The sequence below is a fragment of the Raphanus sativus genome, chromosome 6 (genome assembly GCF_000801105.2).
Source record: "Raphanus sativus cultivar WK10039 chromosome 6, ASM80110v3, whole genome shotgun sequence".
NCBI lineage: Eukaryota > Viridiplantae > Streptophyta > Magnoliopsida > Brassicales > Brassicaceae > Raphanus > Raphanus sativus.
This window is the reverse complement of record NC_079516.1, coordinates 48,846,461-48,867,806: the sequence shown is the minus strand read 5'-3', so window position 1 is coordinate 48,867,806 and position 21,346 is coordinate 48,846,461. Positions and strand designations below refer to the sequence as shown.

The following is a 21,346-nucleotide window of genomic DNA, read 5'->3' as shown; positions in this document are numbered from 1 at the left end:
GTTTAGAGTCCTATGTTAATCTAATGAAAAAATTGTAATGATCCAACAAAACATATAACAGTATTTGGAGCATTATAAATACATTTATTACAATTCAGTTACTAAAATGATTCCCTGTTATGTAAGACATTTGTTTATATTGCCATTTCTAAAAAGAAAAGACATTTGTTTATATTGCCATTTCTAAAAAGAAAAGACATTTGTTTATATATAGGAGATTCCAACTGAATAACGATTGTAATTTATTCAAGTATTTTTATACCATGCTATGTTATATTTATGTTTATCATGATTTATATTACATTTATATTTATCATGATTCCATAAGTGATAAAGTAAAGATCATATGTAAGAAAAAAGTAAAGATCTTACAAAATAGTACTTCATGTTTTGACTTACGTATACATGGCACCGAACCAGAATATTATAATATAATCAGTTTTAAATATATTTATTCTATTATTAGAGTTGTAATATAGAAACATCTATATATTGTATCATTTATTAAAAAAAATTACTGAAATTAAAAATATTGACAGATATTTTACCAAGGGTAAGATTTAATATATTAACAATCTGGTTAAATATTTACATATGAATATATTGATTTTCCTAGTTGGTTTGTATTTTATACAAACTAGTATTCTGTCCATACTGCGTATGGGAATATCAAATGATTTAATTTATTATACTGATATAGTATGATTTGAAGTAAATTTTTTTTGCCAGATTTATGCTACTATTCCCATATATTGAGGGAAATCGGTCAATTCATACGTCAATAGAGGCTTGCGGTCCCGATCAGTACATACACTGATGACCTGTGCTAAAACATACATCAATTGAGATTTATTTTAAATTTCATACACGAATTAATAAAAATACACTAAATCATACATTGACCGTTTTTCTGTTAGTCAAACGTTTATACATGATGACATGTCACTAACGGAATCTGATGTGTCGCTGAGCTGTCTATTTACAATTTAAAATAATAATTATTATAAAAAAATTATATCAAATCTGTGGCGGAGGGGAGTCGAACCCAGGTCGGCCTGTATATATATACTGACCCTAAACCACTGTGACAAACCGATTCACTGTTTATTTTCTCTGTGGTTTAATATATATCTCTGATAGATATTCGATTCTGATATTTTTTCTTGTTTCCATCTTCTCCAATTTTTGTTTACCATAAAAATTCATAGTGAATTCATATCAACAATTATAAATATTTGATTATTTACATTATCTATTAATTTTATAATATTTCTAAAATAATTTAACAAAAATATGAAGATATTAATAATAAATCAATTTAACTGTAAATTTAAATTTACTTTTAATTATAACCAAATATATTAAGAAACATCTAACAAATGTTGGTAGATTTTTTTAAATTAACTCTCTGATTAATTTTATAATTAGTAATATAACATATTATTTTTAATTAATTTAAAGATTAATAGCCCTAAAAACATCTTGCATAAACTCACCCAATCACTAGTTTTAGCAATAAAAGTTTATGCAAGATGTTGTTAAGGATATTACAAATTTAAATACATTTTCATATTTAATTTATATATTATTTCTATTTTGATAAAATATATACTATACTTGAAAATTTATAAAATAGCATAGTATTTTAATTTTTTGTTTTATGATAAAAGTTTTAAATTAATTTATAATAATATATTATATTATTAGTTACTAAATTAATAAATTAATTAATTTAAAACATATTTAAAATTTTAGTAAGATTTTTCTAGATTTTTTAAACAGATTTTGTTATTATTAAAAGTAAATATAAATTTGGAATTAAATTAATTTTTTATTAATGTCTTCATATTCATTATCTTTTTAGCAATCTTATATAATTAATAGATAATGTAGATACAAATTGGAGAAAAAAGAAACAAGAAGAAATATCATAATCATATATCTAGAGATATATATTAAACCACAAAGATTACAAACAATGAATCAGTTTGTCACACTGGTTTAAGGTCAGTGTGATATCTGGGTCAGGCCGGGTTCAAATCACCCCTGCAACAGATTTGAGATAAATGTTTATTAATAATTATTTTTTAAAAATCGTAAACAAACAGTTCAGCGACACATCAGATTCCGTTAATGACATGTCATCATCTATAAACGTTTGACTAACAAAAAAACGGTCAATGTATGATTTAGTCTATTTTTATTAGTTTGTGTATGAAATTTAAAATAAATCTCAATTGATGTATGTTTTAGCACAGGTCATCAGTGTATGTACTGATCGGGACCGCAAGCCTCTATTGACGTATGAATTGGCCGATTTCCCAATATATTGATATCTATTTGCTTTATAAATACAAAGCTATCTACACTGGAACGTTTTACCTTATGGAAAATCCATTTGGAGGACTCCAAATCTGATCATTTTCTAGTTTAGGCTACAAATATTTTGAAAAAAACAATTTCATAAGAGCAGACTGTAAAATATCAACAGTGAATTTTGTTTTGTTAAGGAATCTGACCCTAGTTTCCTTACTATACATAATTTTAGAACATGTTGATTTGGTAATTAACAAAGAAATATACATTTGTTATTCAAGTAGCCTTCAAACAGAGATCACATAAGAATGATATTATAGGTCGTATTATCACGACTTTTTATTTTTTATTTTTATTATTTTTGACTTTTTATTTTAACTGTTGCCAGAACATAAATAAATAAACATCAATCTGAAGTAAAACATGCAAAAACTATGTTCAGAGGTTTTTATGATAAAAGGTTAGTTAAATATGATATTTATACCCATGTTTTGTTGATAGCTTTTCAGTAAGGTATAGGATATGTAGCTTTTTCACATTTTTTGAAATCTGCATCAGTCACATTATCTATTAGTCATGTGATAAGATTTATTTTAACTATGCAAAGGCTACAAAATAAAATAGAGATCTTTGGAAAATAAGAAACAGAGGAAAAGCTTTGATATATCCATTTTGCCTCCGTCTCAGATTTATGGATTTGAAATAAAAAATTATAACCTTGAGTTTTGTCGAAGAATGCCTTACATGTAAATGAGGCTTGTTAAATAAAAGCTGTAGTAGAATTAACAATTTAGGGAAAATCGCATAAAAAACCTTCAAAATGTCACTTACTAGCACTTTAAACCTTGAAGTTTTTTCACTAACATTTTTAACCTTCAAAGTGACATTTGTATCATAAAAAACCTCCAAAAAAATTGACCGGTTCACCAGTTAATTTTTCAAAAATAATTATTTAATTAATAAAATAAACAAAATAAATAAATAAAAATCCAAAAATAAATAAAAATCGAAAATTTTAATAAAATTTACAAAAATCAAAAAAAAGAAATAAAAAAAAATTAAAATTTTAGAAAATTAAATAAATATATTAAAAATTAAATTATTTTCTAAAATATTAATAAAAATAACTAAAAATTAATAATAAATAAGATTAAATTTAAATAGAGAAGAACTAAATAAAAAGTTCACAGTTTTTTTTTTAAAATGGAAAATATAAAACTCAAAATTCAAAATTCATAAGTGACGATGATGGTTTCTCACATAACCATTAACAATGACGATAATTGTCATATCTCCAATGATAGTTTCCAACATCATCTTAAAAATGACAAAAAAAAATCTTTTTCAAACTTTTGAATTTTCATTTTTTTTGAAATATATGAATTTTTTATTTTCTGTTTTTAGTTTGATCTCATTTATTTTTGAATTTTAATTTTCTAAATAATAATTATTTTCGGATTTTTTCTAACTTTTTGATTCTTATGTAATTATATATTAATTAATAAAAATCAGAAAATTAGAAAAAATCAGAAAATTAATTAAAATTTAGAAAATTAAAATTCAAAACTAAATGAGATCAAATTAAAAAAACAGAAAAATAAAAATTCATATATTTCAAAAAAAAATGAAAATTCAAAAGTTTGAAAAAGATTTTTTTTTGTCATTTTCAAGATGATGTTGGAAACTATCGTTGGAGATATGGCAATTATCGTCATTGTTAATGGTTATGTGAGAAACCATCATCGTCACTAGTGATTTTGAATTTTATATTTTCCATTTTTTTAAAAAAATTGTGAACTTTTTATTTAGTTCTTCTCTATTTAAATTTAATCTTATTTATTATTAACTTTTTAGTTATTTTTATTAATATTTTTAGAAAATAATTTAATTTTTAATATATTTATTTAATTTTCTAAAATTTTAATTTATTTTTTTGATTTTTTTTTCCATTTTTGTAAATTTTATTAGAATTTTTCGATTTTTATTTATTTTTTAGATTTTTATTTATTTATTTTGTTTATTTTATTAATTAAATAATTATTTTTAAAAAATTACCTGCTGAACCGGTCAATTTTTTGATTTGAAAGTTTTTTATGATACAAATGTCACTTTGAAGGTTAAAAGTGTTAGTGAAAAAACTTCAAGGTTTAAAGTGTTAGTAAGTGACACTTTGAAGGTTTTTTATGCGATTTTCCCTAACAATTTATATTGGAGAAGAATCGCTGTGTATGAAAGAATAGAGGTAGTTATTTGAAGATTGCTAGTCAATGGAGGTGTGGAAAGAAAAACTGCTAGCAAAGTGGACTGAAGAAATATTATTTTTTGATAAATATTTTGAATGGTTGTCAACAAAAAAAGATAAATATTTTGAATGACACGTAATGTATATTGTTTTCCCCCTTGTTTTATGTTTTGTTTTTGTTTTATTAATCTAATTTTAAATTCTTATATTATGTGGCAAAATTTAATTGGTTGAGTGACTTGTGATTTATTATATAAGAGATATATACATATTAATATATTGATTGGTCTAGTTGGTTTGGATTTTGAATAAAATGATTTTGTTTGTTTAGAAATTAATTTCTGTTACAAAAATTGATCGGGGTAAAAAAACAACTAAATTAAACCCTACATTGTTTTGTATACAGGTTTTATCAGTTATAGACGAAGAAAAGAAGAAGATAAATTGGTGGGGTATATATTAAAAGAAAGATGTAGTTTACAGTTATGTATATCAATGAGAGCATAAGTTTATCTAAATCAATGATTAGACTGGACATTTGAAAGATGAACAGTTATGTATACCAATGAGATCGAGAGTATGAGAGCAATGTCAATTTAATTATCTGAAGTGATTGTAGCCGATATTTTCTGTTAAAATTCGAATTAGGATAACACATTAATAAATAAAAAAAATAAATATGATTTAAATATATATTTATTAATCAATTATGTGCCATTGCCTAGTAAATAAGTCAAAAACTAGGTGTTTTGCCCGCACATGCGGGCATAAATTTCTTATAAATATTTATTAGTTTATGTCTTTTTAATCTAAAATCAGCATAATAAATTATTATATATGTTTTTAAATAGTTAAATCAAACATCAAAACATGTATATATGTCAAATACTTTTAATCAAAATATATACTTATTATTGTGTTAAGTTTTTTAAAACACTCATATCTTAGAGATAGTTTAGAAAATATATTTATATTTTTTGGTTGACTAATATTTAATAATAAATTGTTTTGTATCTTAATTTTTTTAACCTTTATAATAAAAATATTGTTTTCAGATAGGCACAAAAAAATATATATATAGAAGAATTATCTTTTTTGATAATTCTAAAATATTATTTTGTAATCAATTATTTAATATAGCATATAACATATAAACTTTATATCATTAAAATAAATTAGTGAATAGTTAGAAACTAATAATAGATTAATAACCTATCTAAAAGTCTAAAACCTAATAAAAATATGACAAATAAAAAAGCTAATACAACATATAAATAAAATATTAATAAAATAAAATTTGTTTTTATTTATATAGAATATTCGTCAATGCTATTATTTTAAATTAATGATTTAGTGACTCAGCTCAAAACAAATAATATATTAATGATAATTTAGCCTAAACTTAATAAAAATATGATAAATAAGCAAAATTAGCTAAAATCATGGAGAATATGACAAGTAAGCAAAATCACTTCATAAATAATAGTATAGATTTAAGGGGATGTATTGAATCTGAAATTTGAAGTGATTTGATTTTACTGAGTTTTTAGATGATTGCAGGATAATTAGAGAATTTAGTGTGATTTTTGTTAAAACATTCTAGAATCTCATCTAAAATAGTGGGATTTATATTTTTACTTTTATAACTAATCAACTCCCCTCAACACTCTAGAAACACTTAAATAACTCTAAAATTTTTAACTTAAATTTTGTTCAATAACAGTTGATTTCAGAGTGTTTTATAAAATGTCAAATTTAATAACACTGAATTTTAAAATGTTTTTTAAAATCCACGTTTGAATAACAGTGGATTTGTCATTTTAGTACAAATCACTTCAAACCCTTAGTTGAATACACCCCCTTAAGAGTATTTCTTATTTGTACTTATATTTCAATAAGGTAGATACTAGATAGTATACTGATATATCACTGAAAAAGCATTTTCCTTTTTAAGAATATGTATCATTCATTCAAGCAGTACTCCCCTATTTTTGAGAAAATACTGTTATCTTCTCCTTTTAGTTAGGTCATGCGACTAACAAACTAAAGTTAATCTTGTAAACATCCATACAAAACTAATTGGTTGTAGTTCAGTCATGCGATTCCGTCATGAGATAATGACTCTGAGTGACTCTGAATTTATAGTTCCTAATCATCCCAAATGTGATTTATTTGTTTTAGCTAATCTGTATACTTATGTAAGAATCAAAGTAATGTGATTTTTGGAAATTGTGAATTACAATATTAAATTTAGGGTGGTTTTACTATATATTCTCATAATTATCACAAAATAATATATTACAACATTAGGGTTTACTGGAAATATATAAACGTAATTTCTATTTTTAAAATTTCATTATCGCTTTTAATTATTTATTTAACTAAATAAATTATTTTAAATTTATGTTTTGTGAAGTAGTAAAAATATGTCATGTTGTTTAAGTATTAAATAGAATATTTAATTTTATAGAGACATTAAATAAAATCATATAATAATTTAAGGAGTATTTTGAAAATAAAACAATTTAACAGAAAAAAATAGTTGTGGTGGATGATGTAATTTTTAATATAATACTATTTATAATCTCATTTTTTTCATAAAGTAATAGTATCACTGAAGAGGCATTGTCCTTGTTAAAAAGGATGTACCATGCAAGAAGTATTTCCCTATTTTTGAGACAGTAATGGCCTCTTCTCCTTGAAACCTCAAGTCTCAAACTGTATAAATAGTGGACGGGCAGACAGATCAAATACTCATTCTTACATTCATATCAGCAACTAGGACATTCCAACAACTATGGCTCACACTGACTCTCTCCTCCTCTCCCTCTTCCTCTCCCTCCTCCTCATCGCCACCGTTGTCGTAGCATCGGCCCCGGCCGTAAGTTCCCCAAATATCATCATCAACATAACATATGACTTTTTACCTTACCATAAATGAGTTTAAAGTTTACACTATTAAACTATAAACCTTGGTTCCCACTGTTTTTATGTATTTTTCATAATTTTCGTTAGGAACAACAATGCGTCTACACATTTAAAATCAAAACCGGAACAAGAGATAGCTCCGGCACCGATTCGATCATAGGGGCTTCAATCTCGGACAAATCCGGACAGCACATCGACATTGGAGACCTAGAGAAATGGGGTGGTGTAATGGGACAAGGTCACAACTACTACGAGAACGGCAATCTTGATATTTTCAGTGGGACAGCGCCGTGTCTTCCGAGCCCAGTATGCTTTTTGAATCTGAACTCTGACGGCTCCGGTAATAAGCCCGGCTGGTATGTTAAATACGTGGAAGTAAAGACGACCAGACCTGGAGTTGAGACCAAGCGTCAGTACTTCGATGTAGAGCAATGGCTTGCCGTCGACGAGCCGCCGCATGAGCTATCTGTCGAACGGAACAACTGCCTGCAGACGGTGAGTACCAGTGTCGGTGTTGGGTGTGAGAACAGGAAGTGCATCTCTTCAATCATATGAAATAATGAAGGTGTCGAGGAAAGTAACACGGCAATATATAATGAACGTTCATATATAATGCAAAATTGAATAAAATTGTCTGTCAACGCGTGATAGCAATAATGTAGATTGAATAAAACTGCCTCCTTGTGAGTGTGGGATGGCATTGATCTAAAAGTTCCAATCGAATTAAACTGTGAGAATATTCAGTCAAACAATTAGATATCTTTAATCATCTTAAATTTGTGCTTTCTAGATAAGAAGATAATCAGAATTTCAAATAACTTATATTTGTTCGGGATATTTAAAAATAAATAAGACTTACAGTATATCTATTCGAGTTAAGAAGAAAAAACTGTCAATGACAAACAAAGCCAAGACTTAGAAGGTTGTTGGTTTGAAAAGTGATTTTATTTATTTGTTATATTCTCAATGATTTTAGGAATAATCAATAATCATAATAGTTTTAATGCATGGTTTTTATAAATAGTTTTCATGATTTAATTAATAATAATAAGTTATTGAAAAACTTTATGATATTTACATGTATAATTCACATAAAATTTTGACATTATTTTATTTATTATTATTTAAAAGTGAACTTTTCTTTATTGCATGCCACTAAAATATAAATATATTTTCTATAATATTATTTAAGAATTAGTTTTTGTTTATTTTTCAGTTTCTCCATAATTTAGGAATATTTTAATGATTTTAATAAATACTGTTTCGTAATATTTATATATTTTAAAAATAAATAGTTTTTTTTTTGAAAAGGGCATATTTAAAAATAAATAGTTTTGAATAAATTATAATAATTATGATTTGTAGTCCACATAAATATTTGATACAATCTTGCAAGCCACTAAAATATAAATATAAAAAATAGGTAGAAATGGGTTAAATATTGTTTTGGATCATGTTGACATCTACTCATCAATCGGAAGCTATGTATCCAAAGAAAACACACTTCTTATAGTTACATAAATAAATAAATAAATAAATATATATATATATATATAGATTCCTATAATTTGAAGAAGCTTCATAATGATGTTGTTTGTATCATGGCTACGGATTGAGACTCTGGTGAACATAAAATCATGAATGGTACAGTCAAACTAATGTCCATATGATTCATCGAAAAGGAAAAAAAGCTCAATCATGTATTACTTGTAAATGAGTGTTTGCTCTTATAAATCTTACTTATAATGACAATTATGGTTTTGTTATTCTAAATTTAACTTTTATGTTATTTCATAATTTTATGAATAATCAATATACAGTCATAATAATGTTAATAAATAGTCACAATAATTTTAATAAATAGTTTATCTATATTATTATTTGAAAAATGATTTTACTACCTATCGGCTAATTCCGTTTTAATAGCTTCATAATTCCATATATCATCATTATGTAGTAATCTTTGAAAATATGAATTTGACATTTTTTAAAACTTCTTACTGTAATATTAGTGTGAAATCAAGAGGTGTCAAGAAATTGGTTTTTGTTTAATTGTTTTAATAGTATTTGATATATCATTGAAAAAACATTTTCCTTTTTAAGATGTATCATTAATTCAAGCAGCACTCCCCTATTTTTGAGACAATAATGTTATCTTCTCCTTTTAGTTGGGTCATGCGACTAGCAAACTGGAGTTAATCTTACAACAACCATACAAAACTAATTGGTTTTAGTTCGGTCATGCGATTCTGTCATGAGATAGATAATCAGAAAATACTGTCCTTCTCAGAAAAAGGATGTATATCATGCAAGAAGTATTTCCCTGTTTCTGAGACAGTAATGGCCTCTTCTCCTTTAAATCTCAAGTCTCAAACTATATAAATAGTGGACAGACAGACAGAACAAATATTCATTTCTTACATTCATATCAACAACTATGGCTCGCATTGACTCTCTCCTCCTCTCCCTCCTCCTCATCGCCACCGTCTCTGTCGCCGCATTGGCCGTAAGTTCCCCAAATATCATCAATAACATGACATATGACTTCTTACCTTACCTACAATATGAGTTTAAACCATTAAAATATGAACCTTGGTTCCCACGGTTTTATTTATTTTTCATAATTTTCGTTAGGAACAAGAATGCGTCTACACATTTAAAATCAAAACCGGAACGAAAGATGACTCCGGCACCGATTCAATCATAGGGGCTTCAATCTCGGACAAAACTGGTCAGCACATCGACATTGGAGACCTAGAGAGATGGGGTGGTGTAATGGGACGAGGTCACGACTACTACGAGAACGGCAATCTTGATATTTTCAGTGGGACAGCGCGGTGTCTTCCGAGCCCAGTGTGCTTTTTGAATCTGAACTCTGACGGCTCCGGTGATAAGCCCGGCTGGTATGTTCAATACGTGGAGGTAAAGACGACCAGAGCTGGAGCTGAGACCAAGCGTCAGTACTTCGATGTAGAGCAGTGGCTTGCCGTCGACGAGCCGCCGCATGAGCTATCTCTCGAACGGAACAACTGCCCGCAGGTGGTGAGTGCCAGTGTCGGTGTCGGGTGTGAGAACAGGAAGTGCATCTCTTCAATCGTCTGAAAGCGTCGAGGGGACGTAACATGGCGATATATAATGCAAAATTGAATAAAAAAAATTTCTGTCAACGCGTGACAGCAATATTGTTAGATTGAATAAAACTGCCTCTCCTTGTGAGTGTGGGATGGCATTGATTTCCAATCCAATTTAACTGTGAGAGTCAAACAATTGGTTATCTTTAATTATCTTAAACTTTTTTGCTCTCTAGATAAGAAAATCAGAATAGAAAAAGAAAAAACTGTCAACAAACAAAGCCCAGACTTTGAGGGACGATGGGACTTGATAAAGAAGCCCATAAAAAGCCCGTTAGGTATATCAGGGTTTCCTCTAATCCCGTCTCAACTAATGTATATATACGCTAACACAACATCTCAACCGAATTGTGTTCTGTCTCATTGTTTATTGTTTATATGGGTTTTATCTTCTGATTCTGGTCTGGTCTTAGCTTTGGTCTTTTTGATTTAGCTTTGGTCTTTTTGATTTGTGCCTCTAAGTTTTAATAGATCTGCTGTGATGAAAAAACCGTGTGCCAGAGATGGAGACTATGTTCTTTATCGCTGACGGCTAAACACAACCCTCTAAGAAGTTCTGAGCTTTTTTCTAGATCTATTTTTTTCTTCTATTGGTTGCTTTGAAACTTGTTTTGGAGTCGAGGTGACGATAGAAAATTCACAAGTCTGTCAATCCCCTGAAACATATTGTGATGTTATTGTGATATCTCGACAGGTTCTGATCGACTCATCTGAAAAACTTTTTTTTTTATATTCCTTTTATTTGAAGATTTTGGGTTTTTATTGAATCTGGAAGTATGATGAATCTCATTAACAAATGGGTAATTTGCGACTGATTTTAAATTGATGCTTATTCACCTTGGAGAACTGATTCCCAGATTCAAAGTTTTCAACTTCATATTTTTCAATTTCAAACTGCTTATTACGAATTATGTCGTTTTAACAGGGTATATGATGAAATTATATTTCATGGGTAATTTGCGTCTGAATATTCTTGATGCTATTTTTATGATTATCTGATGCCCATATTTAAATCCTTCACTGAGTCATTTACTAAAGTAATTTTTTCTGTGAGCTGCAGTTTTGTGTTCAATAATGTGTTTTATAACTTCAATTGATTTGTATAAGAGGAGAGGGCGATGATTATGATGATGATGATAACATAGAACAATCCAACTCTGACATCTTCTGATGAATTTTACATCATGCACTACCATCTGAATCTCGCTCTCCCTTTATTCGTTTCTTTTTTGTTTTGTTCAAAAACTGTTTTTTTCGTCATAAAAGTATATTTTAAATTTTATGTTTTCAAATTGATGCAAGTAGGAATCCCTGGAAAGGCGAATAATGAGCATATCTGGATGATGGCGTAGGTTTATTACCTTCCGTTATCCTATATTTTGTCTTGACAAACTCAACTGTTCCTGTCTGAACCGATCGATTTCAACCTCTACTGTTCCTGTTTGAACCTATCTATTTCAACCTGTTCTATGTCGTTACTGGTGTTCTGGTGTTAATCTGTGGTAGTCTGTTATATGAATTATAATTAATTTTGTAAAAGAACCAGAAATAATAATTACCAGCTCGTACGCTGTTAGTTTATGTCTCTGGCAAAAGAAAATCTGTGAACGTAATAATCTTTGGCAAAATTGTCAAATTTGTAAGATATCATGAACTCCAATATTAATTCAAGTGTTTATTCTCTTAATTCATATATTAACAAATCTACAATTCCCCCTAATCTCACCTTGAACACCCGTAAGAACATTAATATTGCTCATTTTCAACATAGATTCCACAAAATCCACAAAGAAGAGATCTTGATCCACTGCATACTCCCAAACCTTCTTGAAAACCTCTCCTTCGTGATCTTCACTAACCAAAACGTTATCCGAAATCAACAACCCTCTCCCCTTCAAAAGATTGATGTAATAATGGTTATCAAAGTAAGCCGGAGTCTGTAGATCCAAAGGTGACAGCTCGTTGTCCCGGCTAGAGTCTTTGCACTGCGACCGTAGGATCCTCCGGAACGTGCTGTGTCTCTTGAACTCATCCACATAAAATGTTTGCAACATGTTCGGTTGAACGATGCGTTGCTTGAAGCTCAAGCATCTCGCTTTACCTATTGTGTGAGCGCCGGAAAGAGCGATGAGGTCTTGAATGTCAAGGCCTTGTTGCTTGAAGTTTACGATGAGGCCTTCGAGGGAAGTGTTTGGTGCCGGAATGTATTGGTTTGCGCCGGCGAAGCTGGCCTTGAGCGAGTCTCTTCTCCCTAGGTATACTTCCCACCATGGTCCACCTCTCTGAAATTATATAACAATTAAATAAGTTGACTCCATATGTTTTCTAACTAATCAGAAGCACTCTTGTTGAAGATTACCAGGAAGACGGAGTCACGAGCTGCCATGGTGATGATGTCGGAACAAGAGACGGTTAAAGGACAAGCTTCTTCAAGGAGGTACTTTATGTAATCAATAACTTCAAACCCACGCAAAGAGTTCACGTTCGGAGTTGCTTGTTTCTCACTCAATATATCTCCATGAGTATCCAATAACACAGACGCATCACAGCCCTATTACACACAAATTCGATTACCATTAATTAAAAGTAAGGCTAAACTCAGAGCCTCAAAACTTCTTGTACACGTTAGAAAATAGTGATTACTAACCAAGACAAAGCAGTCGTGGAACTGAAGACGGAGAAGAGAAGCTGCCATGCGAGGATCTTTGAGAACAGCAACCTCAACGTTATGCTTCACTATTTCTTCTGCTAATGGGCAACTCTCTTTGTAGAAACCCTTCACTAGTGGTCCTCCAAATTCCCCTAAAGCAGAGGTCATAATGGCAGAAACCACGATTAAAGAAACCCATAGCTTGATCTCCATTAGAAAGTTATGGTCTGTTTAGGTGCCTTTCTGTGTATGTGTTTGTGTGTTATATATGTGCTTTGTATTTTCATTTTTATTTTGTATGTTACCATGTGTCATTATCTGTGTTTTCATGCCCAAATTTGACCAAATTGGATCTTACTGTTTTGTCAAAGTAGATACAACCAATAGAGACCTAACTTGCTTTGTGGGATACAAAAATTAAGATAAGTTGGTTTAATAGAGTACATGAAATAAATCACTCTTTTAATAATAAAACGACGTTACAGAAGTAATAAGTTGGTGTGACAAATGTTTGTTATTTAAAGCTTTCAAAGTCTTCTTCTATATGTTAACAAGGAAGAATCATAGACTCATCTGGTGTATAAAAATATGTTTGTGATAGCCAAAACCAACGAGCCATACATTCGTTGGTGTGTTGGTTATGACTTATGAGAATATGCATGAGAACTGAATATACTTTTATAAGTTTTTTTTTTAATAAGGACATTTGGAACATACAAGTAGAGAGAAACCATCCTAGTGAGCGGCATCTTCCTCCTCGCAGAACTTGGTGTATTCCTTTGAACCCATTAAAGATTCTAACTCAGATGGGTTGCTTGGTTTCACTTTGATCATCCATCCATCTTCATAGGGGCTTGAGTTAATCTAACAAAACACACAAATGGCTATCAGTTTGCTTTATTTGCTTACCTGAGAGGTAACTTACTACTTTCTTTTAAGACTTTTAAACCGTACCAAGCCTGGTGCTTCTGTTAGCTTCTTGTTAACCTCAATGACTTCACCTGAGATAGGAGATAAGATCTCACTCGTCGCCTTCACACTCTCCACTGCTCCAAAGCTTTTTTCTTTGCTCACTGAACCATTTTCCTCTGGTAGTTCCACAAACACCACTTCACCTAAATGGTCCTGCAACATCAAATGTCATTTCTCCTCTTATTCAGCCAATCATCTTTACAACATTCTCCAAAGAGCTAAAACTTTTAAGTACTAGTGTGTAACGTTTAACACCTAAAGTTCACTTGGAAGCAAAACTATCAAAATAAAACGAAAAAAAGAGCAAAGGTATAGCCTATTTTACCTGAGCATGGTCAGTGATGCCAATGGTGGCAACAGAGCCTTCATGTTTAACCCACTCATGTGAATTTGCATACTTTAATCCCTCCAACACTAGAAAGAAAAAACAGAGAAAAACCTATCAACAACTTCAGACAAAAGCTATGTAACACACAGATAATCACAGTCACCTGAGGAGAAGCATCTAGAGATGGAGAAAGATGGAGATAGCTGAGACTTGGAGACAGAAGAAGAAAGCTTGAGAGCATTTGCTGTAGACGAAGCCCACATTTTTGTTTTTGTTTCTTTGCTGCTCTCTTGCTCTGTGTTTTGTCTTCTCCAAACAAATAGGAGATTTTAAAGATATTCTTTTTGTTCTTTCTTGGTGTGTTCTATCTATTACATGTAAGGCAGAAATTGAAGGCCTCATCCTATTGCCTATGGTGTGTATGAAAAGTGTGACCCAAACCTTCTCTACTACTCAGAAGCTCTTGCAAATAATTTTTAAAATTCCTTTTATAAGTTTAGGACTTATTAAAATTGTGGCCCCTTTTTATATGTGGTTATTCCTACATACTAGGTGAAATTAAAATGATCACATCTAACTTTCTTGTCTTATAAATCATGTGGTGTTCGTTAGAACGAAATGTAGTTTTTCTAATGCTACCATACATCATTTTATGATCTTTTTTTTTTGTTTCCACTGCTTTCAGTTCGGTATTTCCGGCTATCTCAGTCCAACCGGATCTTTAACCGGTTCGAGATTTTCATTCCGCCACAATGCTGTATCCTACGTAATCTAGTTAGTATCTTCAAAGTTTGTCCCCCAATGTCAAAAGATCTTTAAAGCCAAAACAGTTGTATCGTCTTAGGACCTTAGGTTAGGTGATGGCTGTTGTCCCATAACGCTAGTAAAAACCGCGTTCACAACAACGCAAAACTCTATTTAAAGATCTATCTACTCCTCGTTCTCTCTCATTGTCTGAAAAAAAAATCCACGAGTAGACAAAAGCGACTAGAATCTTGAATCTTCTAATCAGCTATCTCTTTTCCATTTAACTTCGTTCTAATGGTTCCCACTCCCAAATAATTGTAACGCCCTGATGGAATAATGGTGGAGTCAAAGGAAAATGGGAAAGATCGTTGATTAGAAGAATCACACGCCCTCTCGGCGAGTGCTGAGTTTGTATCGATGTTTTGGTCTTTTTGTGTGTTTGGAAAAATACAAAAAGGACAGACCAAATATGTGCGTGTGCCAGGTGGTGGCAGCGATGCTCCAAGACCAAACACATCAGACGAAACATCTTATGACGGTTTGCTCTTGTTGGAGCATAGCTACCATCACTGACACATATTGGGTTGTGAAGATGCTTCTGTCGCTAAACATTTCGGGGTAAAAAGTACAATTAATTAAAAATATCAGGCATATATGCAAATATTAAAACCAAAAAAAATCGGATTCTCCGACATCGGAGAAGTAGCTCAGAGAGAACACCAACTCTGTTTTTTTTTCTCAAATCAATCCTCAATTCGAAACCCTAACCATCCAATTTCTCGTCGATTCAATCGGAAGAAATGAGCAGCGACGATGGCACCGTGGAGATCACCCACAAAACCATCGGCCCATCTCGTCCGTCTCGAATTCGAGTGGCGTCTCGTATCAAAGTAAGGAACTTTCTCTTCTCTTCCTCATTGTGTGTAAAACGAAGGTGGATTGATTGATTGATTGATCCTGGGGGCTGATTCTTAGGTTGGTGATTTGAGGAATGCGATTGCGGAAAAGGGTCGGTTTCCAGTCGCGAATTTGAGGATGATTCTCCGTGGAAAGGCATTGCAAGACGAGGAAGATGGAGAGGATGTATACGTCACGCTCAAGGACGAAGGTACAGAAAAGGCTAAGACTTGTGTGTGTCTGTCACTTGAATGTGTCTTTGATTATGCGTTTTGGGTTTTTTTTTTGTGTAGATTCCTTGACTGTTGCTGTTATACCAAAGCGACCAGTTGGAGTTGAGACATACGATGATGATGATGATGACGAGGAATTGGTCTGGTGTTTAACTCTTGAAACATTGTTTTATTTTTATTTTTAAATTAGTTATGTTCCTTTTTTTGGTAATCTCTTTTAGTTGTTTTTGGCATTGCAGAAGTTTCAGCTCCCAGCATCAGCAAACAGGTGGAAGAGGAAGCTCTACTACATTCTCCGTAACAAGTTGAAGCTTCCCGGTGAGTTGCTTCATCTGCAGTTTCCAAGAATGATTGAATTATTTGTTCATTGATTCTGATGTTGTGTGATGATCTTAGATATCATCCTTATGGGACTTTTCTCTTTAAGCCTAAAGATGTGGGCTATTATCACCTTGTGGTTTATCTTGGCTCCTATTGCTCATCGTTGGGACCTCGGCCCTATTTTTGTAAGTCCTCTCTCATCTTCAATGTCTGGATTCCTGAAAAGTTCTCATGTTTTTTTTTTTGCAATGCCATCGGGATATGCATCTTGTGTACATAGATATTATATACATTGATCACTTGGTTTCTTCTTTGTTATCATGGGTTTCAGTTACTAGCGACTGGCTTCTCAATCATCTTGCTCAACCTTGGTAAACGACAACCTGGTGATGTCAGGTACATACACTATAAACAAAAATCGAAAATTCTTGGTTATTTTCTTTCAAAACCGGAAAAATCTTTGGTTATTTGAGGAAATATATACACACTTTGACTTCGTAAATATCATTGGTAACTTAGACATACGGAATAACAAAAGCTTAGGATTCTGGAACTGATTAAGTTCGGTGTCTTTCTTTGGTAGTGCATATTCGATATTCAACGAGGACTTTAGAGAGCTTCCGGGTACATATAATGCAGAGCGTATAGACCGGGACATACGAGCAGGCCATATATAATACGATGCAAAGTTTTCATCAAAGACTTCTTTAAGATCAACATCAGCGGTCGAACAAAACTTATACCAAAATATGCAAGCGGAAGAAAAGATCAGATGTTTTTGTCCCATCAGATTGAGACAACACAAAGCATGACAGTAATTGTACATGAGAGATCTAATTTTTATATTTTATAAAAATATGTATGATATCACACTTTTTGTCATATTGTTATTATGTGTGTGAAAATAAGCTCTAGGCCATCTTAGGTCCCATCAAACTTGATGATTCTTACTTCGTAGGTGTTATTAATCCAGTAACCAAATCTATTTATCTAGTAGTTCAGTTGGCTTGACGCTTTTCACCTATGCCAATTTATTTACATGCCTTGCAACTAAAGAAACACAAATTATCTCAAAGGTCTATGAAGTATGGAATTAGGACTTTAAATACCACAAAAAGGTCATGCCCTGTAAAGTACACACATCAAACGCGATTCTGATTTAAATTCAAAATCACCTTTGCTTTTGTATAAGAAAAATAAAACCTAAACACATGGTATTTTCGTGGTAAATTGTCTTTGATATTGTATTTTCATGGAAAAAAATAGGGGGTTATATTGTGCAAGTAGAAACCTCTATAAGAAAATTAAGTCAAAAAAAGCAACATAAAATTTTAAATATTTTTATTAGAAGAATGTAATGGACTAATAATCGGTTTTGCAAGAAACATTTTGATAAAACAAGGATGGTTCACTTGTATCTTTAGTTGTCTTCTTCAGAATATAACACACAGCTGTATCATTGAATGATTTTATTTCAAAGATCAGTTGGAAGAAAACATATAGTATAACAACAAATCGTACTATTCATACAACATTTTCATTACTGGAACCCATTTTGTCTCTATGCTTCCACCCACGGGCCAAAATATATTAGTGGGCCTTCTAAAGATCCAAATCGGTAAATGACGACACGACAGTAATATCAAAACTTAAATCGTTCTCAATGCCATCACAAATCAATAATGTGGAGCTCTCAAATCTTTTAGATTCCTTGATTCAACACTTCTAAGAGAATCTAATTGAAACCTCCTCTCTCTTCTGTTGTTTACATATGCCTAAAAGCCATCACTCATGAGTCATGACTCACTCATCACCGACCACCGCTTGATCAGATCTCACCGCCGTAAAAAAGTCATAGCCATCATCATCATCATCTTCTTCACCATTAAAACCCCTCTCTTCTTCTTCTTCTTCATCCGACGAGAGCGGAATCAGCCAGCAAGTACCGTGCAAGTGACCGTTAACGCAAACGTAGAACTCCAGCCCACCGTCTCTCGAGCCCAACCGCCTCGCCGCACTCTTAGGAACTAAACGCGCCGCCTTCATGCTCCACACGCGCCCTCCGCAGTACGGACACCTAACCTTCTCCTCAAGCTCCGCCTGCCTCCTCACCAAACACTGCCTCGTCTTCGACCTCATAAATTCCCTAAACACCCCTCTGAATACCCCCAAATGCTCGTCTCCACCACCACCACCGCCCACTGCCTCATGCTCGCACGGATCGCTCACGTACAAGAGATCTCCCCTGCAGTTCTTCGGCAGGAAAAACCTCCCCGAGGTCTTGGAGAACCTCGACTCGGACGCGAAGTGACCCGGCCACCGAGTCGACTCGCCGCCGCCGCAGAAGAACATGAGCTTCGCCAACGCCTGCCATCCCCGTCGATTCTCCCGCCGGCATCCGATCCGGACAACGCCGCCGCCATCCCCGGAGCGCGGCGGACGCAGAGGAGACGCCACAGGACGCGTCTGACGATCGCGCAGAACCTGCGGCTCACGGAGGCGACGGCGCATATCGTCCGGATGTCCCAGCCGATGGACTCGAAGACGAGAGTCAGCACCTGCTCGTTCTCAATCCCCGTCTCTCCGAAACTCGGTAATCGACTCGGTTGTTTGAATCGGAGCGGGTTCATAGTGACTGACCGAGAATCTCTAATCCTTCTAGAAATAATCATTCAGCTTTTTTACTCTTTTTTATTACACGGTGCGTCGCGATCTTGCGTATTTATACACGTTTGGTACGGTGCTCAAGGACGATACACGTGGCTTCTTGTCTGAACAGTTAGATTCTGTGATGCTCCCGCCATTAAATGTGTCTAGATTGGATTGGTTAGCGGGACGCGTGTCGTTTCGCGATTGCGTGCACGGTGCGCAACAGAGAATCGGGGCATATGGTAGTACAACAAAAGGAAAAAAACAAAGGGGGTGGGAGTGCCACGTGTTGAGACGCAAACGCGGATTGGAAACGTTATTTTCTAGAAGCAGAAAATATCTAAGCAGACACATGTCTCAAGAAGAAGACATTGTTTAGTACACGGAAACGTGGCAGCTCCGAACTTAGATACGACGAAGTAGTTCATAATTGAGTCATGTTAAATCAAGCAAGTACTGAATATTTTATGTGTATTGATCATGAGGCTCAAGCTCAACTTATATACAACGTTACAAGTATATCTTTCTACCGACTTATACTAGAGTATTTATCTCTAATATTTACATCATTATCTCTTACTAAATACATAATTAACCATACTTATCCTAACACTCCCCCTCAAGTGGGAGCATTGCAAATGCCCAACTTGGACATAAGATGATTAAACTGCAACTTCCCCAAAGCCTTTGTCAAAACATCAGCCAACTGCTCCTTGGTGCCAATGTAAGAACATGTGATCATCCCTGACTTCAAAGCATCTCGAACTCGATGGCAATCAATCTCAACATGTTTAGTTCTCTCATGAAAGACCGGATTAGACGCAATATACAATGCAGCCTTACTATCACAAAACAAACGTGAAGGTGTCTTAGGCGCAAAGCCTAGATCAGTGAGCAACTGTCTTAACCATTTTACTTCTCGTGTAGCAATAGACATTGCTCGGTACTCAGCCTCAGCAGAAGAATGAGATACCACATTCTGCTTCTTTGTCTTCCAAGACACTGGTGAACCTCCTATCATGGCGACGTATGCTGTCAAAGATCTCCTTGTTAACGGACACGCCGCCCAATCAGCATCACAATAGATTGAAAGCTGTAAATCACCATCAGACTTTAGTAGAATCCCCTGACCAGCAGAACCTTTAAGAAACCGTACTACTCGGAACGCAGCCTCCATATGTCTCTCTCGAGGCTTCTGCATAAACTGAGATAAAATATGAACCGAGTAAGCTATGTCTGGTCTAGTATTAGCTAGATAAATGAGCCGACCAATTAGTCTTCTATATCTTGCAGGTTCTTTAACGAAGGCGCTATCATCTGTTGCCAAATGATGATTCTGCTCCATGGGCGTCGAAGCTGGTGCTGCATCCGACAGCCCTGTCTCTTTTACGATATCCATTGAATATTTCCTTTGACTCAACACAAAACCTTCTTTGCTTCTGGCTATCTCTATGCCAAGAAAATACTTGAGCCTCCCCAAATCCTTCATATGGAAGCACGTTCCAAGATACTTTTTAAACTTCTGAATCTCATCTCCATCATTACCACAGATAATCAAATCATCAACGTATATAAGCACTCTTATCTCCACACTTCCACGCGAGTAAACAAATAAGGAATAGTCAGAATATGACTGATAGAAACCCGCGCGTAGAAGTGCCTTTGTGAGCTTCTCGAACCAACACCGAGGTGCTTGTTTTAAACCATAAAGAGACTTATGTAACCTCAGCACTTTGTTAGGTTCAGAGTGTGTGAATCCTTGCGGAAGCTTGATATAGACCTCCTCATGTAAATCACCATGAAGAAATGCATTGTGCACATCCATTTGATGCACTTCCCAGTTATTAGCAGCAACAACTTTCAAAAGACTCCTCACTGTCGTCATCTTTGCTACCGGAGCAAATGTCTCGTCATAATCTGATCCTGCCTTCT

The 21,346-nt window shown here is 33.1% G+C and overlaps 6 protein-coding genes, 1 long non-coding RNA gene and 4 other non-coding genes across 11 annotated transcripts; 8 read left to right on the top strand and 3 right to left on the bottom strand.

Moving 5' to 3' along the window:
• The first annotated feature begins 7,291 nt into the window (after nt 1–7,291).
• Nucleotides 7,292–8,116, top strand: LOC108839056 (PLAT domain-containing protein 2-like). Its single transcript, XM_056989189.1, has 2 exons — nt 7,292–7,439; nt 7,574–8,116. Exons 1-2 carry the CDS (start codon nt 7,356–7,358, stop codon nt 8,039–8,041), a joined length of 552 nt encoding a protein of 183 aa, XP_056845169.1. The 5' UTR covers nt 7,292–7,355; the 3' UTR covers nt 8,042–8,116.
• Nucleotides 8,117–9,834: 1,718 nt separating this feature from the next.
• LOC108809976 (PLAT domain-containing protein 2-like) lies at nt 9,835–10,779 on the top strand. The gene is made up of 2 exons (XM_018582109.2): nt 9,835–9,992; nt 10,121–10,779. The coding sequence occupies exons 1-2, from the start codon at nt 9,924–9,926 to the stop codon at nt 10,586–10,588; spliced, it is 537 nt and encodes a 178-aa protein (XP_018437611.2). The 5' UTR covers nt 9,835–9,923; the 3' UTR covers nt 10,589–10,779.
• Nucleotides 10,780–10,987: 208 nt separating this feature from the next.
• LOC130496762 (uncharacterized) lies at nt 10,988–12,203 on the top strand. Its single transcript, XR_008935926.1, has 2 exons — nt 10,988–11,311; nt 11,923–12,203. It is a non-coding gene; the product is annotated as an uncharacterized LOC130496762 (long non-coding RNA).
• Nucleotides 11,091–11,181, top strand: LOC130497308 (small nucleolar RNA U61). The gene has a single exon (XR_008936307.1). It is a non-coding gene; the product is annotated as a small nucleolar RNA U61 (small nucleolar RNA).
• On the top strand, nt 11,235–11,322 carry LOC130497313 (small nucleolar RNA snoR14). The gene has a single exon (XR_008936312.1). It is a non-coding gene; the product is annotated as a small nucleolar RNA snoR14 (small nucleolar RNA).
• LOC130497298 (small nucleolar RNA Z101) lies at nt 11,385–11,475 on the top strand. Its single transcript, XR_008936298.1, has one exon. It is a non-coding gene; the product is annotated as a small nucleolar RNA Z101 (small nucleolar RNA).
• On the top strand, nt 11,539–11,624 carry LOC130497299 (small nucleolar RNA Z101). The gene has a single exon (XR_008936299.1). It is a non-coding gene; the product is annotated as a small nucleolar RNA Z101 (small nucleolar RNA).
• Nucleotides 12,204–12,269: 66 nt separating the features above from the next.
• Nucleotides 12,270–13,703, bottom strand: LOC108813836 (peroxidase 20). Its single transcript, XM_018586507.2, has 3 exons — nt 13,265–13,703; nt 12,977–13,168; nt 12,270–12,899 (listed from the first exon to the last, which is right to left on the bottom strand). Exons 1-3 carry the CDS (start codon nt 13,478–13,480, stop codon nt 12,306–12,308), a joined length of 1,002 nt encoding a protein of 333 aa, XP_018442009.2. The 5' UTR covers nt 13,481–13,703; the 3' UTR covers nt 12,270–12,305.
• A 138-nt stretch (nt 13,704–13,841) lies between these two features.
• On the bottom strand, nt 13,842–14,892 carry LOC108813838 (glycine cleavage system H protein 3, mitochondrial). The gene is made up of 4 exons (XM_018586508.2): nt 14,731–14,892; nt 14,565–14,653; nt 14,222–14,392; nt 13,842–14,131 (listed from the first exon to the last, which is right to left on the bottom strand). The coding sequence occupies exons 1-4, from the start codon at nt 14,828–14,830 to the stop codon at nt 14,003–14,005; spliced, it is 489 nt and encodes a 162-aa protein (XP_018442010.1). The 5' UTR covers nt 14,831–14,892; the 3' UTR covers nt 13,842–14,002.
• Nucleotides 14,893–15,769: 877 nt separating this feature from the next.
• Nucleotides 15,770–17,758, top strand: LOC108809376 (uncharacterized). Its single transcript, XM_018581522.2, has 7 exons — nt 15,770–16,204; nt 16,290–16,422; nt 16,505–16,584; nt 16,684–16,762; nt 16,841–16,950; nt 17,097–17,161; nt 17,349–17,758. The coding sequence occupies exons 1-7, from the start codon at nt 16,115–16,117 to the stop codon at nt 17,440–17,442; spliced, it is 651 nt and encodes a 216-aa protein (XP_018437024.1). The 5' UTR covers nt 15,770–16,114; the 3' UTR covers nt 17,443–17,758.
• Nucleotides 17,759–18,221: 463 nt separating this feature from the next.
• On the bottom strand, nt 18,222–19,587 carry LOC108813751 (EID1-like F-box protein 3). The gene is given in 2 exon segments (XM_018586399.2): nt 18,222–19,143; nt 19,146–19,587. Coding segments are annotated over 2 exon segments (867 nt in total). The 5' UTR covers nt 19,438–19,587; the 3' UTR covers nt 18,222–18,568.
• Between the last annotated feature and the right edge of the window lie 1,759 nt (nt 19,588–21,346).

Excerpts from the sequence above, each read along its gene's own strand:
- LOC108839056 (XM_056989189.1), top strand. The coding sequence starts at position 7,356 with ATGGCTCACACTGACTCTCTCCTCCTCTCCCTCTTCCTCTCCCTCCTC. Across the intron at positions 7,440-7,573 it reads TCGTAGCATCGGCCCCGGCC|GAACAACAATGCGTCTACAC; the intron begins GTAAGTTCCCCA and ends AATTTTCGTTAG.
- LOC108809976 (XM_018582109.2), top strand. The coding sequence starts at position 9,924 with ATGGCTCGCATTGACTCTCTCCTCCTCTCCCTCCTCCTCATCGCCACC. Across the intron at positions 9,993-10,120 it reads TCTCTGTCGCCGCATTGGCC|GAACAAGAATGCGTCTACAC; the intron begins GTAAGTTCCCCA and ends AATTTTCGTTAG.
- LOC108813836 (XM_018586507.2), bottom strand. The coding sequence starts at position 13,480 with ATGGAGATCAAGCTATGGGTTTCTTTAATCGTGGTTTCTGCCATTATG. Across the intron at positions 13,169-13,264 it reads TCCACGACTGCTTTGTCTTG|GGCTGTGATGCGTCTGTGTT; the intron begins GTTAGTAATCAC and ends TGTGTGTAATAG. Across the intron at positions 12,900-12,976 it reads CTCGTGACTCCGTCTTCCTG|AGAGGTGGACCATGGTGGGA; the intron begins GTAATCTTCAAC and ends ATATAATTTCAG.
- LOC108813838 (XM_018586508.2), bottom strand. The coding sequence starts at position 14,830 with ATGTGGGCTTCGTCTACAGCAAATGCTCTCAAGCTTTCTTCTTCTGTC. Across the intron at positions 14,654-14,730 it reads CTCTAGATGCTTCTCCTCAG|TGTTGGAGGGATTAAAGTAT; the intron begins GTGACTGTGATT and ends TTTTCTTTCTAG. Across the intron at positions 14,132-14,221 it reads TAACAGAAGCACCAGGCTTG|ATTAACTCAAGCCCCTATGA; the intron begins GTACGGTTTAAA and ends GTGTTTTGTTAG.
- LOC108809376 (XM_018581522.2), top strand. The coding sequence starts at position 16,115 with ATGAGCAGCGACGATGGCACCGTGGAGATCACCCACAAAACCATCGGC. Across the intron at positions 16,423-16,504 it reads CGTCACGCTCAAGGACGAAG|ATTCCTTGACTGTTGCTGTT; the intron begins GTACAGAAAAGG and ends TTTTTTGTGTAG. Across the intron at positions 16,585-16,683 it reads ATGATGATGACGAGGAATTG|AAGTTTCAGCTCCCAGCATC; the intron begins GTCTGGTGTTTA and ends TTGGCATTGCAG.